The sequence below is a fragment of the Poecilia mexicana genome, unplaced genomic scaffold (genome assembly GCF_051168715.1).
Source record: "Poecilia mexicana isolate PSO_F unplaced genomic scaffold, ASM5116871v1 scaffold_11, whole genome shotgun sequence".
NCBI classification, from domain to species: domain Eukaryota; kingdom Metazoa; phylum Chordata; class Actinopteri; order Cyprinodontiformes; family Poeciliidae; genus Poecilia; species Poecilia mexicana.
This window is the reverse complement of record NW_028263380.1, coordinates 24,070,102-24,090,119: the sequence shown is the minus strand read 5'-3', so window position 1 is coordinate 24,090,119 and position 20,018 is coordinate 24,070,102. Positions and strand designations below refer to the sequence as shown.

General features: G+C 36.8%; 2 protein-coding genes across 2 annotated transcripts; one reads left to right on the top strand and one right to left on the bottom strand.

Annotated features, from left to right (window-relative positions):
• The first annotated feature begins 9,313 nt into the window (after positions 1–9,313).
• On the top strand, positions 9,314–14,047 carry LOC148156560 (uncharacterized). Its single transcript, XM_088010444.1, is given in 8 exon segments — positions 9,314–9,916; positions 10,587–10,762; positions 11,307–11,480; positions 11,588–11,681; positions 11,768–12,333; positions 12,479–12,553; positions 12,555–12,605; positions 12,641–14,047. Coding segments are annotated over 4 exon segments (720 nt in total). The 5' UTR covers positions 9,314–9,916; positions 10,587–10,762; positions 11,307–11,480; positions 11,588–11,681; positions 11,768–12,025; the 3' UTR covers positions 12,927–14,047.
• A 1,760-nt stretch (positions 14,048–15,807) lies between these two features.
• Positions 15,808–19,057, bottom strand: LOC148156559 (uncharacterized). Its single transcript, XM_088009984.1, has 3 exons — positions 18,038–19,057; positions 17,295–17,477; positions 15,808–16,472 (listed from the first exon to the last, which is right to left on the bottom strand). The coding sequence occupies exons 1-3, from the start codon at positions 18,304–18,306 to the stop codon at positions 16,370–16,372; spliced, it is 555 nt and encodes a 184-aa protein (XP_087866110.1). The 5' UTR covers positions 18,307–19,057; the 3' UTR covers positions 15,808–16,369.
• Positions 19,058–20,018: the final 961 nt, after the last annotated feature.

Below are 20,018 nucleotides of genomic sequence, written 5' to 3'. Positions count from 1 at the left end.
TTCCCTAGCGGTTGTATGTTGAATTGTTTTGAGTAACTTAAACAACACTAAAGAACTCATCATAAAGAGAAATTAAGTATATAAAAAGGAAAATAACACACAAGTTATAAATACTTACAACTTGTTTTCCACCCCTCTACACATATGACAACAAATTATGCAAATGGGACTGAAACAAAGCATTTTTGCTGAAGACTGCAAGTGGATGACTGACTGTTATCCTGGGCAGGCTCAGAGAAAAGCTGATGCTCCTTCTCATCAGAAGAAGCCAATAAAGGCTCAGGATGCCCCCTGGGTGTCTTCCCTTGAAAGCTTTCCAGTCATGTCTCACTGGGAGGAGAACCTGGGGCAGAAACTGAATTTGCTTGAGGGACTGGAAATCCTCTCTGGCCTGAGAACGCCTTGGGATTTCCCAGAATCAGCTGGAGATTTCCACTAGGGAGAAGGATGTCTTGGATAAGTGGAAGACTGACTATGTCAATGTGCTGCAGGTTTCTTGATAGAGGATGCAGTTTTGGACTTGGGACTCAATTTACAGTACCCTTTAGATAAGTAACCAAAGTGTTTACAGTGTGAGGGACAAACTTTTTGGCAAATGGTATTCTTGCTTGAGGCCATTCAAAATGAATGAAGTAAAAAAAATTAAAACCTCACAAAACCCCAAAAACCCCTGATCTCCAGGAAGTAACACCGAAAACTGCCACGGGCAATACCACGGCCAAAGCCGTTGGCAAAATACCCTGGGAATACATTAAGGGTTTGTTGGCTTTTAATGGAGATGATTTTTTTCTTGTTCTGCCACTCGTAGTGTTGTACATGTAAAAATGTGTGTGTGTGTGTGTGTGTGTGTGCGTGTGTGTGTGTGTGTGTGTGCCAGTGGCTATGTGTCTCTGTATGCTTGTATGCAATTAAACTGAGTTTATCAGTGCTCCTATTTGGTTGAAGAGATTGGAACAAATGTGTCTTTATGACAGAGAAAGTCTAGTTAAAGTCTACTCTGTAGTCTTAAAATCGGGAGTGATTTGAAGTAGAAAAGACCCACGAAGCCTGCAAAGCTGATGCCCACGACAGCTTTAATAGATTATGAAAGAACGTCTGGGTCCTTCTCAGCAAAAATATTAAGAATTGTGGAATGGGTGAGATATAAAGAAAGTTGCAGATTGAAGAAATAGGAGAGAACTGAAGGAAAACAGTTGAATGGACTGCCAATACAGAGCATGAATAAACATGAGAAAAAAATATGCCAAAAGTGATGACAATTTTCTGAAACAGATGTCAACAGGAATTAAATGAAACACAGGCAGCAGACCAGGAGAAGAGAGAACACCAAACAGTGCAAAGACCAACATTAACGAACCGAATCCCAAAATTCAAAAGTGATGTCCTTTGGATCATGACAGCATAAACAAGAGGAAGAAAACTGCATTCTGTCATAGTTTGAAGTATTATTGTTACCATCAACAGTCGACTAAATGAAGTAGAGAGTAGCAACAACAGATGGAGACAATGGATAGCTAAGCCTAACACATCCATCTAATGAACTGACTGGGCCTTGTTAGTCTGCATCAGCCTTCGAAGGAAAAATGAGCATTCACTCTTCACTTACAAAATATTCCATCTTTTAAGTCCATCAGTCATTCCTTTAGGTTTTATTTATGCAGAATGGACATGATGCACTTCATGTTGGTTTTCTAAGTATATTCAATAAGTATCAACGTTCATCTATATATGATCACAAGACCTTTTTTATTCACTGCCAGATGGTTTAACAACACCTAAGCATTGACATCCCTGGAAACACACACACACAAACAAACACACACACACACACACACACACACACACACACACACACACACACACACCCACACACACACACACACACACACACACACACATTGAGAACTAACTTATTAGACTGATGAAAGTTTTGTCATTGGTTTCGAGATAAATGTGTTTTTTAAATAGACCACAGATTTACACAATGTGACATGTGGGTATCTTTGCAAAACTTCAAAAATTGTTCAAACAGTTCTAATTGCACCTCAGAGGCTACTGTTATTTGCACATCAAAGCTGTCCTTATGATCATTTAAAACACATATTTTACTACTTTTTTTGGAAAGATGTTCCTTTTTAGAATTTTGTGCGTACGTGAAAGACATCTGTTCATTAGAAAACACACACTGTTCTGTTTGACACACATTTTCAATCCATTAAGCTCATGAAGGTGTCACGGGAGAGCTTGTTAGGGCCATAGAGTGCCTTAATGTGTTAGGGGAATGAGATGAGTGATGGAATAAGGTTTCCGATGTGCCTTTCATCCTCTGGTGTCTTTAGAGGCAGACATGTTAATAGTCTGTATTCAGATTAAAGACAAGACCTGGATAAATGCCCCAGAGTCATTCATTCTATTAGTCCCAACAATCCTGCTTTACCCAATCATAACCCTGCTCTTTTCTTCTAGCTTGTTGTCTTTGATTCCTCTTCAGATTGTTCTGATGGTTTAGTTGACTGCACAGACAGTGACTGCCAAAAGGCAGATGATGAAACTTTGGTTTGCTGAGTCTTTTATGTATGGACTTCAGATGATGTCAGCAAGTGGTCAAACATTTTACATTGAACCAAAATCCACCCACAGCATAGGGTAAAAATTATTTTAAGCTACTTTAAGAATATATATGTGGGACTTTTGAAAAGAGGGAAAAAAAGCCAAGTTATGGTGGTTTCATTGATATCTAGTAAACAGGGAAGCGTGAGTTTATCATTGACCCTAATATGTTGCATATATCAACATTATTCAAGAACATCTATGGGTTTGCATTTGTTCTTTTAGATGTTTGGCTTTGAATGATAAGAATTAGTTAGTATGATTTTTTTCCTCAAAATCTGTCAGTTCTGAATCAAACAGTTCCCTTCAATTTATTTTCAATTTGTAAAAATAATATATCATGACCAAAATGTTTGGTCATGATATATTATTTGTATACTTAGTTACTTTTGAGCATATCGTTACCTTCCTAAAATAATGGTCTGTCATTTTTTGCCAATTTTTTGCCATTTGTATGTTTGTGGTTGATGATATGATAGCACAACAAAAAGTATCTACTTCCCCTCAGTTCTGGCAATCAGTCATTTGTTATTGCCAGCAATACAAGTTAATTGTTCTTATTGGGTTATTATTGGCAATCAGACTGATCTGATCAGAAAAAAAACTTTTTAATTTCTAACCCTTTGTATGCAATTGTTTTTGCTGTTATTCTGCTATTTTTATTTTTTATTTTTTTGCTGTTCTGTTAGAATTGTCTTTTGATTTGCAACAGCATGATCGGTTTAGATTAAGCTTGTTCCTTCAGACTGAACTTCCATCTTATCTCACCATGCAGTTATTCTTTAAAGCTCTAATAAATGCTGAGTCACTATCAGTGACTTGACTCAGTTAGGTCAAATTACACTTCTTGTGAAGAGTTTATCGTGTTTAGGCAGTTGTAATATTTTTTCCTGCCGTGAACTTTCAATGTTAAATAATTGGCCAGTTTTTTAGGTACACCCTGCTACTACTGGGTTGGACATCTCTTTTTATCTTTAATGATAGCCTTAATTCTATTTGGCATAGATTCACTAAGGTGTCAGACTTTTAGATTGGCTATCTAACAGTGGGCTAGAAGGTTTTGTACCATTAACAGTTACCTAAAGCGTTACACTAACAAACTCACTTCATGTAAGCTGACTTTTGATCCATCTGCAACAAAAGGAAAGTAATCTTCAATCACAATCCTATTTTGTCCTGAATCCTGCGCTTTCATTTTAGGTTGTTGTGACATTTTCATGAAAGTTGTTCTCAAACTGACTTTAAGTGTCTGCCAGATCATGCTCTTTCTTCATGGTTTATTCAACATTCTGCAAAATAATCATTTACAAACCACATCGTATCATCTCTTGTCATGATGGAGTAAAGCTTTAGATGTAATAATGAAATATATCCAGAAAATCTCAACTATGTGTAGCAGGAGGATACAGACTCTAATCCCTGGTGTTGCACATCGTATCCCCTGCTGCTTCTCTGTCATATCGGGCTTGTGACTCGTTCCTGCTGTGATTAGATTCCTCTGCATACACACACACACACACACACACACACACACACACCTTCGTGTTAAAAGGACATGCCTTCCTCCAGGGTTATTGAGGCAATTTTATTTCTCTTTTCTTTTCCTTCTTACAAACAAGTATCTTATCAATATCAAATCCAACAGGACTCAGCTGGAAGTCTGAAATAATATCTGTCATATTTCACTTTGATTTTGTGATTGGTGCAGGATTTTTCTTTATCAAAAAGTAAATCTGCTTAAATCTACACAGCGTAGGAACATTGTGTAAACACATTCAGTATTTTGTCACAAATATATAGAGTAGATTTTTCATTTTGAATTGTATCATTTTTATTGTGTGTATCCTCAAGTATGTCTGTACCTATTACTTAAATGCTGATACACAGAAAAGCCCCCACTGAGGGAAAAAGAAACATTATTCAGAATAAATATATCCAACTAGCTTGAAAAAACAAAAAACATAAATGTTGTGTCTGCTTACTGTTGGGATTGTTGGGACTAAAATAACTGCTTACTGGAACAGTAGTGGATAAATGCCAGATGGATGTGAAAGAAAAGGTTTTGCTACTTCCACACATCCGTCACAGAGATTTGTCAGATTTCTGGTCAGTCCAGCTTTGTAAAATATGTTCACTGACTCTAACAGTGCAAATATGAATTAGGTAAAATTATCAGTTGGATATTCATATATACAAAAAGAAAAAAAATGCACTGAATTAGGTCTCTTTTGCTTACTGCAATTCAAGAATTTTAAATGTAGATAGGTGAAAACCATCCAGGATCTTTTTATACTTTTTATACTAAAAAGTATAAAAAGATCCTTTTTATACTTTTTATAAAAAGATCCTGAAGCAAACATGGACAAATCTTTCAGACATATACAATAATGATATTTTTTGCTTCTGAATCAAATAGTTTGAAATGTTTTTGCAGTCACTGTTTATTTTTTATAATTACTGATTAATGCAGTTTTTCAGCAGCGGTTAAATTCACTAAAATCATGAATTTGCCACTAAAAACGGAGCTGCTGCTGGGACATCTGTCCACACTTTGGCAGTGATCACTGATAATTTCACACATTCAAGCAGCTGGAAATAAGTTGGAGGGAGAAGCACAGAGATGCAGTCTAATGGACCGAAATAAGGGAATAGTGCAGAGTAGAGTATAACCAAAAATGTCTGCATAAGATATATATATATATATATATATATATATATATATATATATATATATATAGTGTACAGACAGATGTTTTCAAGCCTTTGTTTCTCTTACTTATGAGGATTTTCCAGATTTGTGGTGTTTAGAAGCTGAATGCAGTTTCTCCGTGTTTGATTCTGGTTCTGGGTATGCAGAGTAGAACCAGGAGACCTGAGAGGTCTGGAAGGTTGACACATTAACAGCAACCACAGGTCTTTAGTGTATTTTGGTGCTGTGTTTTTCAATGATTTAAAAATGGACAAAATGTTCTGTAAGAGTTCTGTAAGTACATATAGTTTAATTCATTGAATATTACATATGCACACACACCTACACAGAAACACCACACACAGCTTGAAATCCTGGTGAGACATCCTGGTCTACTTTATGTGAATAGAAATGTGGTTTGGGATACTTTATGAATAAAAAATTACAGGAGAAGAAAGATCCCTGGCTACAATAATGAGAAAGGATTTTCTTAGCAAAAATAGCTTATGACTGAATTAGGGAGCAGGATGAGAGTGAGAGCATCTGAAGGATTCACTGGACAAACGGGTCAGATTCATGGAGCCACTATGCCACAACTGAAAGGCTCAAAGAATCTTAAAAAACATCAGGGTGCCATCTGGGTCTGGTGGAGTCCATGCCTCAATGGGTCAGAGGGTTTTTTGGCTGTAAAATGGGTACCAGCACATCATTTGGCTGGTGGTTGTGATGTTATGCATGGTTAGTGTAAAACACAAATCACTGACTATTTAACTGAGGAGGAGCTGCTGAAAATGTGACTTCTTGCTCCTTCAGTAATCTCCCCTTCATTCACTGCTAATTGTGATCAGAGTGAATGAGGGATTCCAGTGTAGCCATTCTGCAGCCGACACTTCTCTAAATGTGGCCTCACTCGAATGAATCCCCAGCAGGCTGTCAGGTCCCTTTGGCTTCCCTCAGCTCTGTAAACATCCTGAGCGGCAGCGTCAGGGGAACAGGCCACCAAAGACTGAGAGGAAAGCAGCTCACAGGTCCTATTTCTTGTCTTTTTTTAAAGGACTGAGAAAAACCGAAGGAGCAGGACAGGAGAGAAATGTGCTCGAGGGGAAATGCATTTACATTGCAGTTTATTTTCATGAATAAGATTATGATTGCAAAAAGCCAATTTCAAGAGATTAATCTCCACTTCTCAGGGGACCAGTTTCACACAAAGGGAAATGGGGGAGCTGAGTATTTCTGTTTGTGGATTTGTTTTTATTTAAGGTTGGATTTAAATGTACATTATGAAAAGGGATACCAAGCTGTGACTAAAGTGGGTATTAAAGGATCTGCTTCACCAGCATCAGGACCAACTAAAGCCAAACTAAATGTGGCTTTTCAGCCAGCAAAATGCACCAGTTTATCAAACTGCATGTAAGCCTTGAACCCCAGCAGATGTTAATACTTAATGACAGAGGCTATTCATGTCCCCATTTACATTAAAGTCCTGGTCTGCAAACTACGATTCCCGCGTATTTCTGAACCATTTCTCAAATGGTTTCAGAAGGAATAACAGTTAAGTATTCTTTTGAAACTTGCACAAAAGTAGACTTTGAGTTGAGAAAAAAAAATCAAAGATCCTGACAATTAGAAAATAATATGAAATGTAAATGTTTTAACAAGTGCATGTGATGTTTAAAGTCAAACACCAGCTGCATGATTCCAACTGTCAGGGTTTATCTCATGTTTGCTTTCAGCAATAAGTTAAAATTTGTGTGCAAACACTATGAAGTGGAAAGCCTGGGGTTTCTGTTTGCGCTCGATTCTCAACTAATATTCACAGTTTCCAGAATACTAAATAGTGTTTCTAGTTTACTTGAAAGTGTAAAGAAACTATGGTTACTGTAAAAAAATTACATACGACATCAATAATTTTCTGGGGATTAATAAATGCCTGGAGTACAAAATGTCTAAAGGTGTCCAGATTTAGTAATCAGACTCATGGAGACAGTTTTTGCAGGTATATTTTATTCCTTTTTCAAACTTTTTATTTATCTTGAAACTGCTTTGTGCTTTCACTTTCCAAAGCTCTCTCCTGTCAACATCGCTGTTTAACTTAGACTTTGAATCCTGAAACACATTTGCTTGATTTAATCGAGGTACAAAATAATCTTGGCTACCCCAAATTAGACTTTAAATGATTCTCTAACAAGACCCATTAAATTGTTGACATGGAGGAAATTTAATGAAGGAAATTGCCTAATACTAATCGTTAGTTGAGTTAAAAGAAAATAAAAATTCACTTTCATGGAAAAAAAGCATTTTAATTTCACACCAATTTGTGTTTTATGACTTCTTTTGAGATCAAAATGATGTGTCTGACAAAATGTATTTCTCCACTTGCCATTTCTTTAATTTTGCATGTGTGTGCAGCCAGCCTTTTTTATTTTTAACCTCGATAACGATGTGATCATTGTTGCATCAGCCAGCAGTATTATGTTGCCATGTTCTGTTATCTGTAGCAGTGACTGGAAGTCACAAAAACTTAACGTAAAGTAATTTGTAGAATGGTCTCAGAGTAGAACTTCACTATTAGATTATCCACTCCACATATTTAGTCCTGTCTGCATATAAGACATTTATCCAGAAGACTTAATGTTATTAATGTGTGCAGTGGCAGATTTCAGTCCAGATTGGTGTTGTTTTTGAACTGTTGTGGTGTAAAACCAATTCCACTGTGGGCAGTGACACCAGTGGGTCAGCAGTTCCCAGCACCCTCTATGGTTCTCGGGTTATTCCTGAATGTTCAAACCATTTTCTTTTCGTCTCAGGGTGACATTTTGTTTCCGTTTCAAAATCCTGTCAAAGCTGAAAAACACCTGAATGAAGTAATGACCTTTTTTAATTCTACAATGTTTCTACTTTCTGAGTACTGGTCATTCTAATGAGTGCTGCTGTATGGACCCTTTTCGTGCTCTTAAAGAAGACCAACATTTTTTTTTTTTTTTAGATTTTTCTGCTTAGAATATGCTTGTGCTAACTTTGTGATTGTATCAGATTTAGCAAAGAAAAGAGATGTGTTTAATGTTGCAATAGTCTCGTTTGTTTTTTGTTAAATTCTTTGACCGTACTGGCCACATGTTTGGTAAAGTTGCTACTGAAAATGATTTTGACAGTCATATTGAATAATTAAAATGTCATTCAGATATCCAGGTTAAAAAAAGACACAGCACAGAAAGTCAAATAAAGCAAGCGAGGCCTAAATTATGCAAAGGAGGTGTGAATCAATATGATGAAAGCATCCTTAATATGTGTTTTCCACTTTGGCTGACTTTGAAAGAGTCACACGTGTTCTTTTACAAGATAAGACAAATGAACCGTGCCTCATGTTTTATTCAAAATCTAAGCCAGTGCATTTTCGCCTGAGTCTGAACTAGATCCACATCTGTGACCACTTCTCGGCCAAAAAAGTAGAAGAAACATCTGAGCCAATTTGTCCAGGACATGACCACTTCATTGGAAATCAAATCCATCATCCTCGCTATTAGCTGCAGGGGGACTGGAGTGTTTCATTAGAGAAAAAGCTGTCCTAAAGTGCTGTGAAAAAGTGCTTGTCCACTTATAGATTTCTTCTGATTTTTTTTTGTTATACTTAAATATTTCAGATTAGATTTTCAAATGACATTTCCATTTCTTAAGTAGAAAGAAAAAGCTATCACAATAATTCATCCCTAACCTTTAAAAAGTGGTTGTGCAATCCTTGGTGGCAATCACATCAGGCATTTTTGATCTAACACAGAGTCGCTGTAAAGACTCTCTGTTTGGAAAATGACAATTTGAGCCATGTTGGAGAGTTTTTGAGTAAAAAAAAGGCATATTTAAGTTTACAGCGAGCTAACTTTGACTAGGCCACCTTAAGAGATGCAATTGGTAATGTGCTTCAGATCACTGTCCTGCATAATCCAAGTATTTTTTTCTTTGTTGAATTGTAAACAGTGACCTTAACTAAACAAAGTGAGGCGATTAATACTGAACATGTTAAGCCAACACATTCTCACTCCCAACTCGTCACATATTGACGCTTGGGCAGGTACCCTCGGCGTCACATATTGACGCCGAGGGTACCCCCTTGGCGTCAATATGTGACGCGAAGGGTTCTCTCATTGAATGCTGTACCGTTCCCTAAGCGTCCGATACTGACGACTTAGGAACGAATAAGATGACGTGTCTATTCTATTTTTTTAAAAACCTTTATTTACAATTTATGTGCTAGTTTGTACAGGATATTAAGAATATTTACTGCAAATACATGTCAGACGTATCGGTCACAATACTTTAATTCGGTATTTAAAAATAACTCCGTAAAATATAAAACCGGAGGAGTTTTGTTGTGCTTGTTCTTAGCTTGATTTAAAAGCCTTAAAAAAAAAAAAAAAAAAAAAAACTATTTTTGAGTATGATATCAATGATTTACACCAAATAAATTTAAGAAAAATTAAGATGTGTTTTCGTTTGTGATTGCATGCAAACTGTTCTGTAAACCTTTTAATATGTTTGATTGAAATAAAAATAAGGACGGATCCCACAAAAACCCAAGAAGAAGAATAAGCTGACGTCATCATATGCGACACTTACACTCCGGTGAGTAGAAATCTGCATCTGTCAAAATGTTTTTGTACTCTAAAACCAAAAATAACTCCAAAGTGTGACGTTATAAAATTACTGATGGTAGTTTTAGGACTTAATGGCAGTAGGACTGTGATGCGAATGGTTGAAGACACGTTTGTAACATTTTTTTTTGCCGGAAAATATACGGTGGAAGCTAGCTAAATTAGCCTCTTGGAGGCTAATTGTTCCTGTACACTGTACCTGTGCTTAATACGTTTAATTAGCCGCGATAAAGTCACATAATAATGTTTATAGTCATGCTTGTTGTTGCCACTTTGTAATATTGGAGGGTTGCTAAAAACATCAGTGTCCCTAGGCTGTGATGATCTTTAAAGTTCTGATCCCTGTCTGAATACACTGATTGCAGCTAGGTCATTTACTTGAATTAAAAATGATCTTGCGTCAGTACAGGCAAATTTCTTTCCTCCTGTCTGTTATTTATTGCTGTTGCAAGCCAGATGAAGAGAAGTAAAGAGCTGAGAACCTGATCTTTGAACAGACAGAGAACATAGCTGAGGAGCAGCCTGGGATGCTTACTGAGGAGCATCCAATGATGACACCAGAGAACCAGGAAGAGACTGTGATAGTGCTTGATTTGCTTGATTTGGTTCCTGTTTCTCATCCTGTTGTCCCATCCTCTCAGTCTTTTCAGAAGAAGAAAAGACCCAGAAGCATCTCTCCAGCTGCCTCTCCTCCTACTCCGTCATCTCTCCGTGCCCCCCCCCCCCCAGCCCGTAGATCAGCAACATCTGCATTCATGTCACCTGCTGCTGACCATGCTGTCTCCTTAAGTCAGGGTAGACTATAAGAAGAGAAAGCGTAAGTTTTGTTTTCTTTAAATTCATGCATCCAACATGTCAACCTCTTTAGCACGATTCGTACCTGTGAAGATCCCAGTTAGAATTTGATTGTCCATCAGAATGTTTGAGGATCAAACCAGGACAGGCAGTCACTGTGGTCATGCTCAATGGTATGAATAACAATTCTTTGAATGACTCAAAACCATAATATAAAAAAACGATATTATCAAAATTTAAATAACTGTCAACTTTGGCTGTGTGAGTACTTTGACGTACATATCCCAGAAGGGCCGTCTGACTCTATTCTTGAGTGGTTATGTTATTCAACATTTTGGTGGAACTGGTTAAACACACTTGAATCAAATGGCTGAGGTGCCACCTCATTCATTCTGCATTCAGATCATATGAAGTCCTGGTAACATCAACATTAATTGAGTGAGATGTTTTGTCCCAGAGAAACACCTAAAACTTGAAAGACACCTAACCTATTCTTGATGCCTGGTATTTGGACACCTATGTCATATTTTATGTTTTCTTTTTTTATCTCTCATTTTAAATCACAGTTAAGATCTCGGCTGACAGCTTCCTGAAATGATTTTTGAGCGGGAAGCCATAATATATGAGTTGGATAAAATGTTAAGGAAGGATCCCTTCAAGTGTCAAGCTTGTACCCCAGATGTGCTTTCAGTTTCAGTGGATGGAAATTGCAAGTATTACCATTTAAAGAATGCAGCAAGGTATTGTAAAATGTGTGAAATATAACAATTCTTTGTATATGTTAGTGATGTTCACTACCTTTGGACTGTAACACCTCATGAAGTGTATTTTATTGCTTTGTTTTCAGATTGGAGGAACAGGCTATATTTCAGGACCTTTTCATTGCCAAGGATGAAAACGTAGGAACATTTGTGGACTGTATACACTAATCAACCAAAAATGTAAGACTGCAGATTGTAAATGTATAATAACAGTAACCTTTTAGCCTGTAATAACAGCTTGCCTGACTGAATTGTATGCATTCTAGATTTTGTGGTGGGCAGCCAGGGAGATCTCTCACAGATCCAGCAGCAAACTGGATGAGGAGGCTTGGAGCTAGCGATGTGTAGACATGGAGTGCTGCTTAGTGCTCTTCGAGATAGTATGAGATATTTGCATAAGCTTTGTTCTTTCATCAAAGGCTGGCCAACAGACAATCACTTTTTTCCATGGATGTAACATGTAAGTACTGGCCATATCTTGAAAACTAACAAAAAGCTGTCCTGAGCTCCAACACCTGCTTAAAATGAAGCCATTTCTCTCAATTTTCCATGGCAAAGCCCATGAATGTAAGGTAAGGAACACTGACCAGGCATTGTATAACCTTGCTGGTACATACTGCATAAACATCTTTGACACAGTTGATGTTGTTTGTTCAGACACAGATGGACAAAGCTTGTGCCAAGGCTCATCGTTAGATCAGAAAGGAGAAAACATCTTAGCTTTAGAAGATGTTGGTCACTTGAAGACTGATACAGACACAGAAGTTCTGTCTTTGGAAGAGATCCTGTCCGGTGACACAACATTGCCATGGCAACAATCACACAGTGGTAAGTAAACATACACTAATATGTTTTTATACTGTCATCATACCTGACAGATAATATGACTAGATACTCCAGGTGTTGACCTCAACTTACAAATTTAAACTTTTAATGAGTTGATTTGTCCTTTTCATAAATGCATTTCAGACTCTCAGTCTTCACACAAAAACAAGGGCAATCGATGACATCATGATGGTAAAGAGACTGGAAGAGGAAAAGAGGATCCTTGTTGATGGACCATCGTTGGAAATCTCTGTCATCCTATGAAGACACTCTAAAGGAGTTTCCCACCTGTTATCGGGAGGTAAATTTAAAAGTATGTTTTTAAGTAACGCATAATCATACCGAAAGTAAAAGCATCTAAATTTTGGATTTTTATTTATGTTCAACTTTAAAGGTTTGTCCTGTGACCTAACTGACGAAGGTCCAAGAGGTCTCCAGAGCATCATCCTCAGAGAGCTGCAGCACCAACAGATGAAGCTGCAGGCAACAGAGTATTATCTACAGCTGGGGAGCCCAAAGTGGGTCCTGGAGGCCCGGCATCCTGCATGTTTTAGTTCTCTCCCTGGTTTAACACACCTGCATCAAATGATGGCTCGTTAGAAGGCCTAAGAACATTGACAAGCTGAAAAGGTTGTTTCTACCACCAGGGAGAGAATAAAACATGCAGGATGCCGGGCCACTAGGACCAACTTTGGACACCCCGATCTACAGACTTTGTCAGCAGCAGAGAGCGGTACCTTTGACGACGACTTCAGTAGTGACTGATAATAGTCATATATATATAGTTTGCTCATAAGTCACAAAGAGACTCCTTACAATTTGTTCTTGTGCTTTCATGTTTCCAAATGGGCAGTGTTTTATTTTGTTGATTCTTTTTTTTAAATAGTTAATTTGTTTGTGCCTTTGTACTTTCTAAAAGGGCTTATTAGAGCTGTAATTACTTCCACATGCATGTCATTGAGTGTGTTTCTTTTTCACTTATGTTTCTGCACATCTAGTGTATTTTCTAGGTAATAAGAGAAATTGTAGTTAATTTAATAGTTTTACTATTTTTACTTCAAGTGGAGTAATAACACTTGTGCTTATGTTGAGCAGTTAAATAGCTACAACACTATGTTAAGCAGTCCCAGTGATTCTGTAGTATCTAACATAACGAAGACATATTTTTGGATCTTCTACTTTTCTTTTTTTATTAATATGTGCAGCTCTGACTTATTTCTTAATCCAAAGAATACACAAAGTGTGTACTGGTGGAACAATTTCTTATCCATGGTCAATTGAATGCTGTTCAGTTTGTCTGTCAGTGTCTTTATTAAAAAGAAATAAGTTAAATAAAATTTCAGTACTTGTCAACTGCCAACTCTCCTGACCTGAACCCCAGAGAGAATCTGTGGGATATTGTGAAGAGAAAGTTGAGAGACGCAAGACCCAAAACTCTGGATGAGTTGCTATCGAAGCATCCTGGGCCTCCATGACACCTCAGCAGAGCCACAGGCTGATTGCCTCCACGCTGCATTGAAGGCTGCAAAAGGATTCCTGACCAAGTATTGAGTGCATAACTGAACACGATTATTTGAAGGTTGACTTCTTTGGTATTAAAACACATTTCTTTTATTGGTCGGATGAAATATGCTAATTTTTTGAGACAGGGATTTTGGGTTTTCATGAGCTGTATGCCAAAATCATCAGTATTAAAACAATAAAAGAACTGAAATATTTCAGTTGGTGTGCAATGAATCTAAAATATATGACAGTTTAATTTTTATCATTACATTATGGAAAATAATTAACTTTATCACAATATGCTAATTTTTTGAGAAGGACCTGTAGACCTAGTGTTATTTATGCGTGTCTAGGTTCAACAGTTGACAGGTGAAAAAGGAAGCCGACTAAGGTTTGGTAGAACTTGCTGTCGGTGTCATTTAGTTGAAATGCTTCAGATTTGGACCTAATTTCTTTTTTAAAACAGAGCGTCCCAACTTAGTGAAATAATCTTAACATTAACTTGGTATTTGGATGCATTTACAAACCAAAAGGGGTAGACCTCTATTTCAACTACAATAATTAGATGGACACAACTTAACTTACATTCTCTTTATGCCTTTTCTCTGCAAGCTTATGAAATGATGAAATGAACCACAGAGGCAGATCATTCTTTTTCCACTAGAACAGATTTAGAGTCGGGCTACAGAGCTCAATTCTAGAGAAAATGCATCTTTGAACCATTACTTTAATAAAACATTTGAAGATTAAGCCATCTCTACCACTCAATTTGAGATTAGTGATGGAGTTAGGGTTAACCCTAACCCCAATCTAACCCTAGATTGTTTTTATACAGTTTAACATAGTGTTTCTCTAGGAGAAAAGCACTATGTCAATCAAACATAATTTAGATTACTATACTAATGTAGTTTAAATTACAGTAGACTCAAACTGATTCAATATTAATTTACTAAACTGTAATGTTTCTGGGTTTCAATCTGGGTTTCCTTCATACACAAAATAAGCTGCAAACTTTAACTTAAATAATTAACCTTAGACAGGTAAACATGCTATTCAAAATACTTTTCCATAAAACTTTTTTTATGTGTAAATAATGATCACACTGAATAAAACACATAATAGCTTCACACAGTTCTACAAGTGTGTAGGAAACGAATCTGTTACCCCTTGCGTCATGCCTTAAAGACAACACACAGGGCAAACTTGACCAGCCTACAATGACGGCCAGCTTGTCAGGGAAAAAGTCTTTATAAATCCCATCATGACTCTTTCTGTATCAAACGAACAGTTTCACTACATTTTGAAGTAATATTTCTGAGTGTATCGTTGACCTTGATCTTATTTGGCTACAGACAAATACGGTTGTCATCTTATTGAAAACCTTATTACCCCCCACCTCCCACAACGTGCTGATAGTGTTCCTTTCTTCTCTGAATCAGTCTGCCGTACGATGGCTGCGTTCCATTTCAGATTCCCGCCGATCAGCCGTACAATAATTTCTAGAACCAACTATGCAGAGCTGGGATGCTTATAAAAAGTCTATCTATCTATCTATCTATCTATCTATCTATCTGTCACAAATGCCATACACAATTTTAAACACACAAAATATACATTTGCATTTATATATCTAGATAGATATATCTAGATATAGATATATTTATATAGATAGATCTATATCTAGATCTATCTATATATAGATATACCTGTCCTGATATATATCTACAGATATATCTATATATAGATATATCTATATAAATAGATATATCTATATATAGATATACCTGTCCTGATATATATCTACATATATATAGATATATAAATGCAAATTTATATTTTGTGTGTTCTTCAAAATTGTGTATGGCATTTGTGACATAGGTTTATTAAAATGTGTTGTTCTAATACAGTCAGTTGATCTGGACATTACAATGTATTTTTATCATGCTCTTCATCAATAACTTCACTTAAAGTTGCTGTGTTTAAAAATAAGTACTGCATTTGAAAGCAATTTTATTATAACATTTTGCAAATACAGTCTTGATTGACAAAATCCATGACACAAAAAAGATAATATTAAAATAATAGCTTTTTGAGTTAAAAAAAACACTTCTAATTAGTTATATTAAAATCAAGTTGTGCTTATTTTCTTATGTATTTTTATAGACTTTACTTTGTACATCAACATTAAAAACACTCAAAAAGAAGTGTGTACAATACCATGTTTAAAGTTTTTAAGACTTTAGGTCATATTTACTGAACAAAATCTACAAACAATTATGTTCTAAATTTCAAGACTTAATACAGGCACAATACCTGCCTGATGCAGTGACTCTATCAGCCTCACTTAGTCTTTAACAGAACTTGACAAAAATGTGTCAGTAAACAGCCCAACATAAGCTTACATATATTACAACCATAACATTCATTTCAGTGAATGGCGGAAAACAATATTACACAGAGAACTTTGTAAAATGGTCAAACTGCAGTAAAAAAAAAGAAAAGAAATTAATACTTTGTAATGCAAAAAAGAAAAGGCAACATCATGGAAGGACTTGTTCGCTGTCTGAAGGAAGTGGCACTTGGGGGACAGCAACATGAGAGGATTTACTTGCAGGTTCCCAGGTGTCATCCCAGATTTTTCTGCTAGAAAAGAACAACAATAAAATCAGGATGTGGATTTTTTGTGCTGTAAGGTTCACAAATCTCTCTTTCTAAGATGTATACCTGACTTTAAGAGGAGGTAATGTAGCCAAAATATTTTCTATGCCTACATCCACCCAAATGCCAGCTAGTACTTACATCCTGTTTTGTCCTAAATATACAATATTATCTTGACTTATTAAGTGTTAAATGATAAACTGACTGCAGTCATTTTTACCACTACACAAACAATGAAAATCTCTCATAGTGCTTCAGTTTCTTAGAAAAGTCTAAAAATTAAAACAGAAAAAAAGTGACAGTTTCAGATTAAATGTGTGGCTTATATTAATTATAAAAGGCACAGTGTTAAATAATAAGTGTTGAATCACCTTTAAAAAGTCCAAACATCAAAATCAGCATTCCTTTGCTAATAAACGGCCTAATTTCGATATTTGGAGTTCTATCTCTATAATTCTGTTTCTGTGCAAATGCTGACTTTTTGTATGAATTTGTTTCACCCAAAGATGTTGTGACTTATGTGCTATAAGTGTTACTGATTCCTGTTGTAATGCCCGTTTTTGTCCTCATAAAAAAATAAAGACAAATATAAAGACAGAAAAGGAGTCTGGTAGGTCAGTAATTAAAGCCACAAAGTTTATAAGTAAACAACTGTGCTTATTTTTTGCAGACCACTGCCCCCCTCATCACCCCTCCCCCCATCTACTCATCTCCACACATGGCAATGTCTCTCAGTATATCTTGGCATGTTTGACTGGGGTGGGGATGTACTGTCACAGGGTGGATCAGTTAAACTTTTAGACTTACCGCATTAGTTCTACGCCCAGGGATTGATTTTGGGTACTACATTTCCACCAACCTAAATAACAAGAAAAGGAAAAAAACAATTTTAAAAACAAAAGAAGAAATGAAGTCAAAGCGTGTACACTTGAAAACTGAAAACTAGTGTGGTGACTGTCATATTTTATAATCCTTCTAAACTTTACTCTTCTTTACATGGATTTACACATTTTCTCAAATTAGTTTAACATTAACTTTAACCACTTTACACTGGCCACATAAATGGAAACTAAGCCCAAAACAAGTTCTCTTTGCTTACAAAGGGTCTCTATAGGTTTTCTGTTTCTGTGAGAATTTTGACATTTTAGGGCTGGACTCCTTAAGTCACGAGTTCAGTTTTGTTCTGGGTTCGATTCTCGGCCTGAGGTCTTTCTGCATGGAGTTTGCATGTTCTCCCTCTGCATGGTGGGTTCTTTCCGGGTTCTCCGGCTTCCTCCCACAGTCCAGAAACATGACTGTCAGGTTAATTGGTTTCTCTAAATTCTCCCTAGGTGTGAGTGTGTGTGTGTGTGTGTGTGTGTGTGTGTGTGTGTGTGTGTGTGTGTGTGCGTGTGCATGGTTGTGTGTTCTGTCTGTTTCTGTGTTGCCCTGCAACAGACTGGCAACCTGTCCTGGGTGTACCTTAGCAACACTCCCGACCACAATAGGGACAAGGGTGTAAGAAAATGGATGAATGTAAAGAAAACAAAACTTACGCTTTCTCTTCTTATAGTCTACCCTGACTTAAGGAGACAGCATGGTCAGCAGGTGACATGAATGCAGATGTTGCTGATCTACGGGCTGGGGGGGGGGCACGGAGAGATGACGGAGTAGGAGGAGAGGCAGCTGGAGAGATGCTTCTGGGTCTTTTCTTCTTCTGAAAAGACTGAGAGGATGGGACAACAGGATGAGAAACAGGAACCAAATCAAGCAAATCAAGCACTATCACAGTCTCTTCCTGGTTCTCTGGTGTCATCATTGGATGCTCCTCAGTAAGCATCCCAGGCTGCTCCTCAGCTATGTTCTCTGTCTGTTCAAAGATCAGGTTCTCAGCTCTTTACTTCTCTTCATCTGGCTTGCAACAGCAATAAATAACAGACAGGAGGAAAGAAATTTGCCTGTACTGACGCAAGATCATTTTTAATTCAAGTAAATGACCTAGCTGCAATCAGTGTATTCAGACAGGGATCAGAACTTTAAAGATCATCACAGCCTAGGGACACTGATGTTTTTAGCAACCCTCCAATATTACAAAGTGTCAACAACAAGCATGACTATAAACATTATTATGTGACTTTATCGCGGCTAATTAAACGTATTAAGCACAGGTACAGTGTACAGGAACAATTAGCCTCCAAGAGGCTAATTTAGCTAGCTTCCACCGTATATTTTCCGGCAAAAAAAAATGTTACAAACGTGTCTTCAACCATTCGCATCACAGTCCTACTGCCATTAAGTCCTAAAACTACCATCAGTAATTTTATAACGTCACACTTTGGAGTTATTTTTGGTTTTAGAGTACAAAAACATTTTGACAGATGCAGATTTCTACTCACCGGAGTGTAAGTGTCGCATATGATGACGTCAGCTTATTCTTCTTCTTGGGTTTTTGTGGGATCCGTCCTTATTTTTATTTCAATCAAACATATTAAAAGGTTTACAGAACAGTTTGCATGCAATCACAAACGAAAACACATCTTAATTTTTCTTAAATTTATTTGGTGTAAATCATTGATATACTCAAAAATAGTTTTTTTTTTTTTTTTTTTTAAGTCTTTTAAATCAAGCTAAGAACAAGCACAACAAAACTCCTCCGGTTTTATATTTTACGGAGTTATTTTTAAATACCGAATTAAAGTATTGTGACCGATACGTCTGACATGTATTTGCAGTAAATATTCTTAATATCCTGTACAAACTAGCACATAAATTGTAAATAAAGGTTTTTAAAAAAAATAGAATAGACACGTCATCTTATTCGTTCCTAAGTCGTCAGTATCGGACGCTTAGGGAACGGTACAGCATTCAATGAGAGAACCCTTCGCGTCACATATTGACGCCAAGGGGGTACCCTCGGCGTCAATATGTGACGCCGAGGGTACCTGCCCAAGCGTCAATATGTGACGAGTTGGGAGTGAGAATGTGTTGGTTAAGCAGAGGTTCATCGCTGTTCCATCGTCATGTGGATGACGATGGAACAAATCCTTTGAACTTCATCTGTTCTTGACTTGTATTTTCTTTAAAATTGAATGTAATATGATCTAATCACAATCTCTTAGCCTGTTTCTGGCTCTGAGAGACGTTCTATGTCAGTAATTTCTTGATTCTGCAGACCTGCCTGTAATCAGGGTCTTTCTGGTGAAACTTGCTCTGGTCATATTTGTGTGACATCAGTTCATTTGATGACTTGAAACAAGGAAACCCAGTAAAAATTAAAATCCGAGGAAAACCTCCCCTTTTTCCCCCAGAGAGTTCACAAAATCACGATTACAAACCAATATTTTTCAATTAGCTCCACTCCATTTATTTATATTGTGCCAATTCACAACATGTTAATTCAATTCATGTTCAGTTTATTATTAAAATTCCATAATCCAATCTCAAATGTTTGAAACTAGACCTGCTTAATCAGACTAAAACCAATCATTAATCATTTATTTCAGAAGAGTGTGGGAGAATGTCTTCGTGCCAGGAAGTAGAATGAGTCTGAAC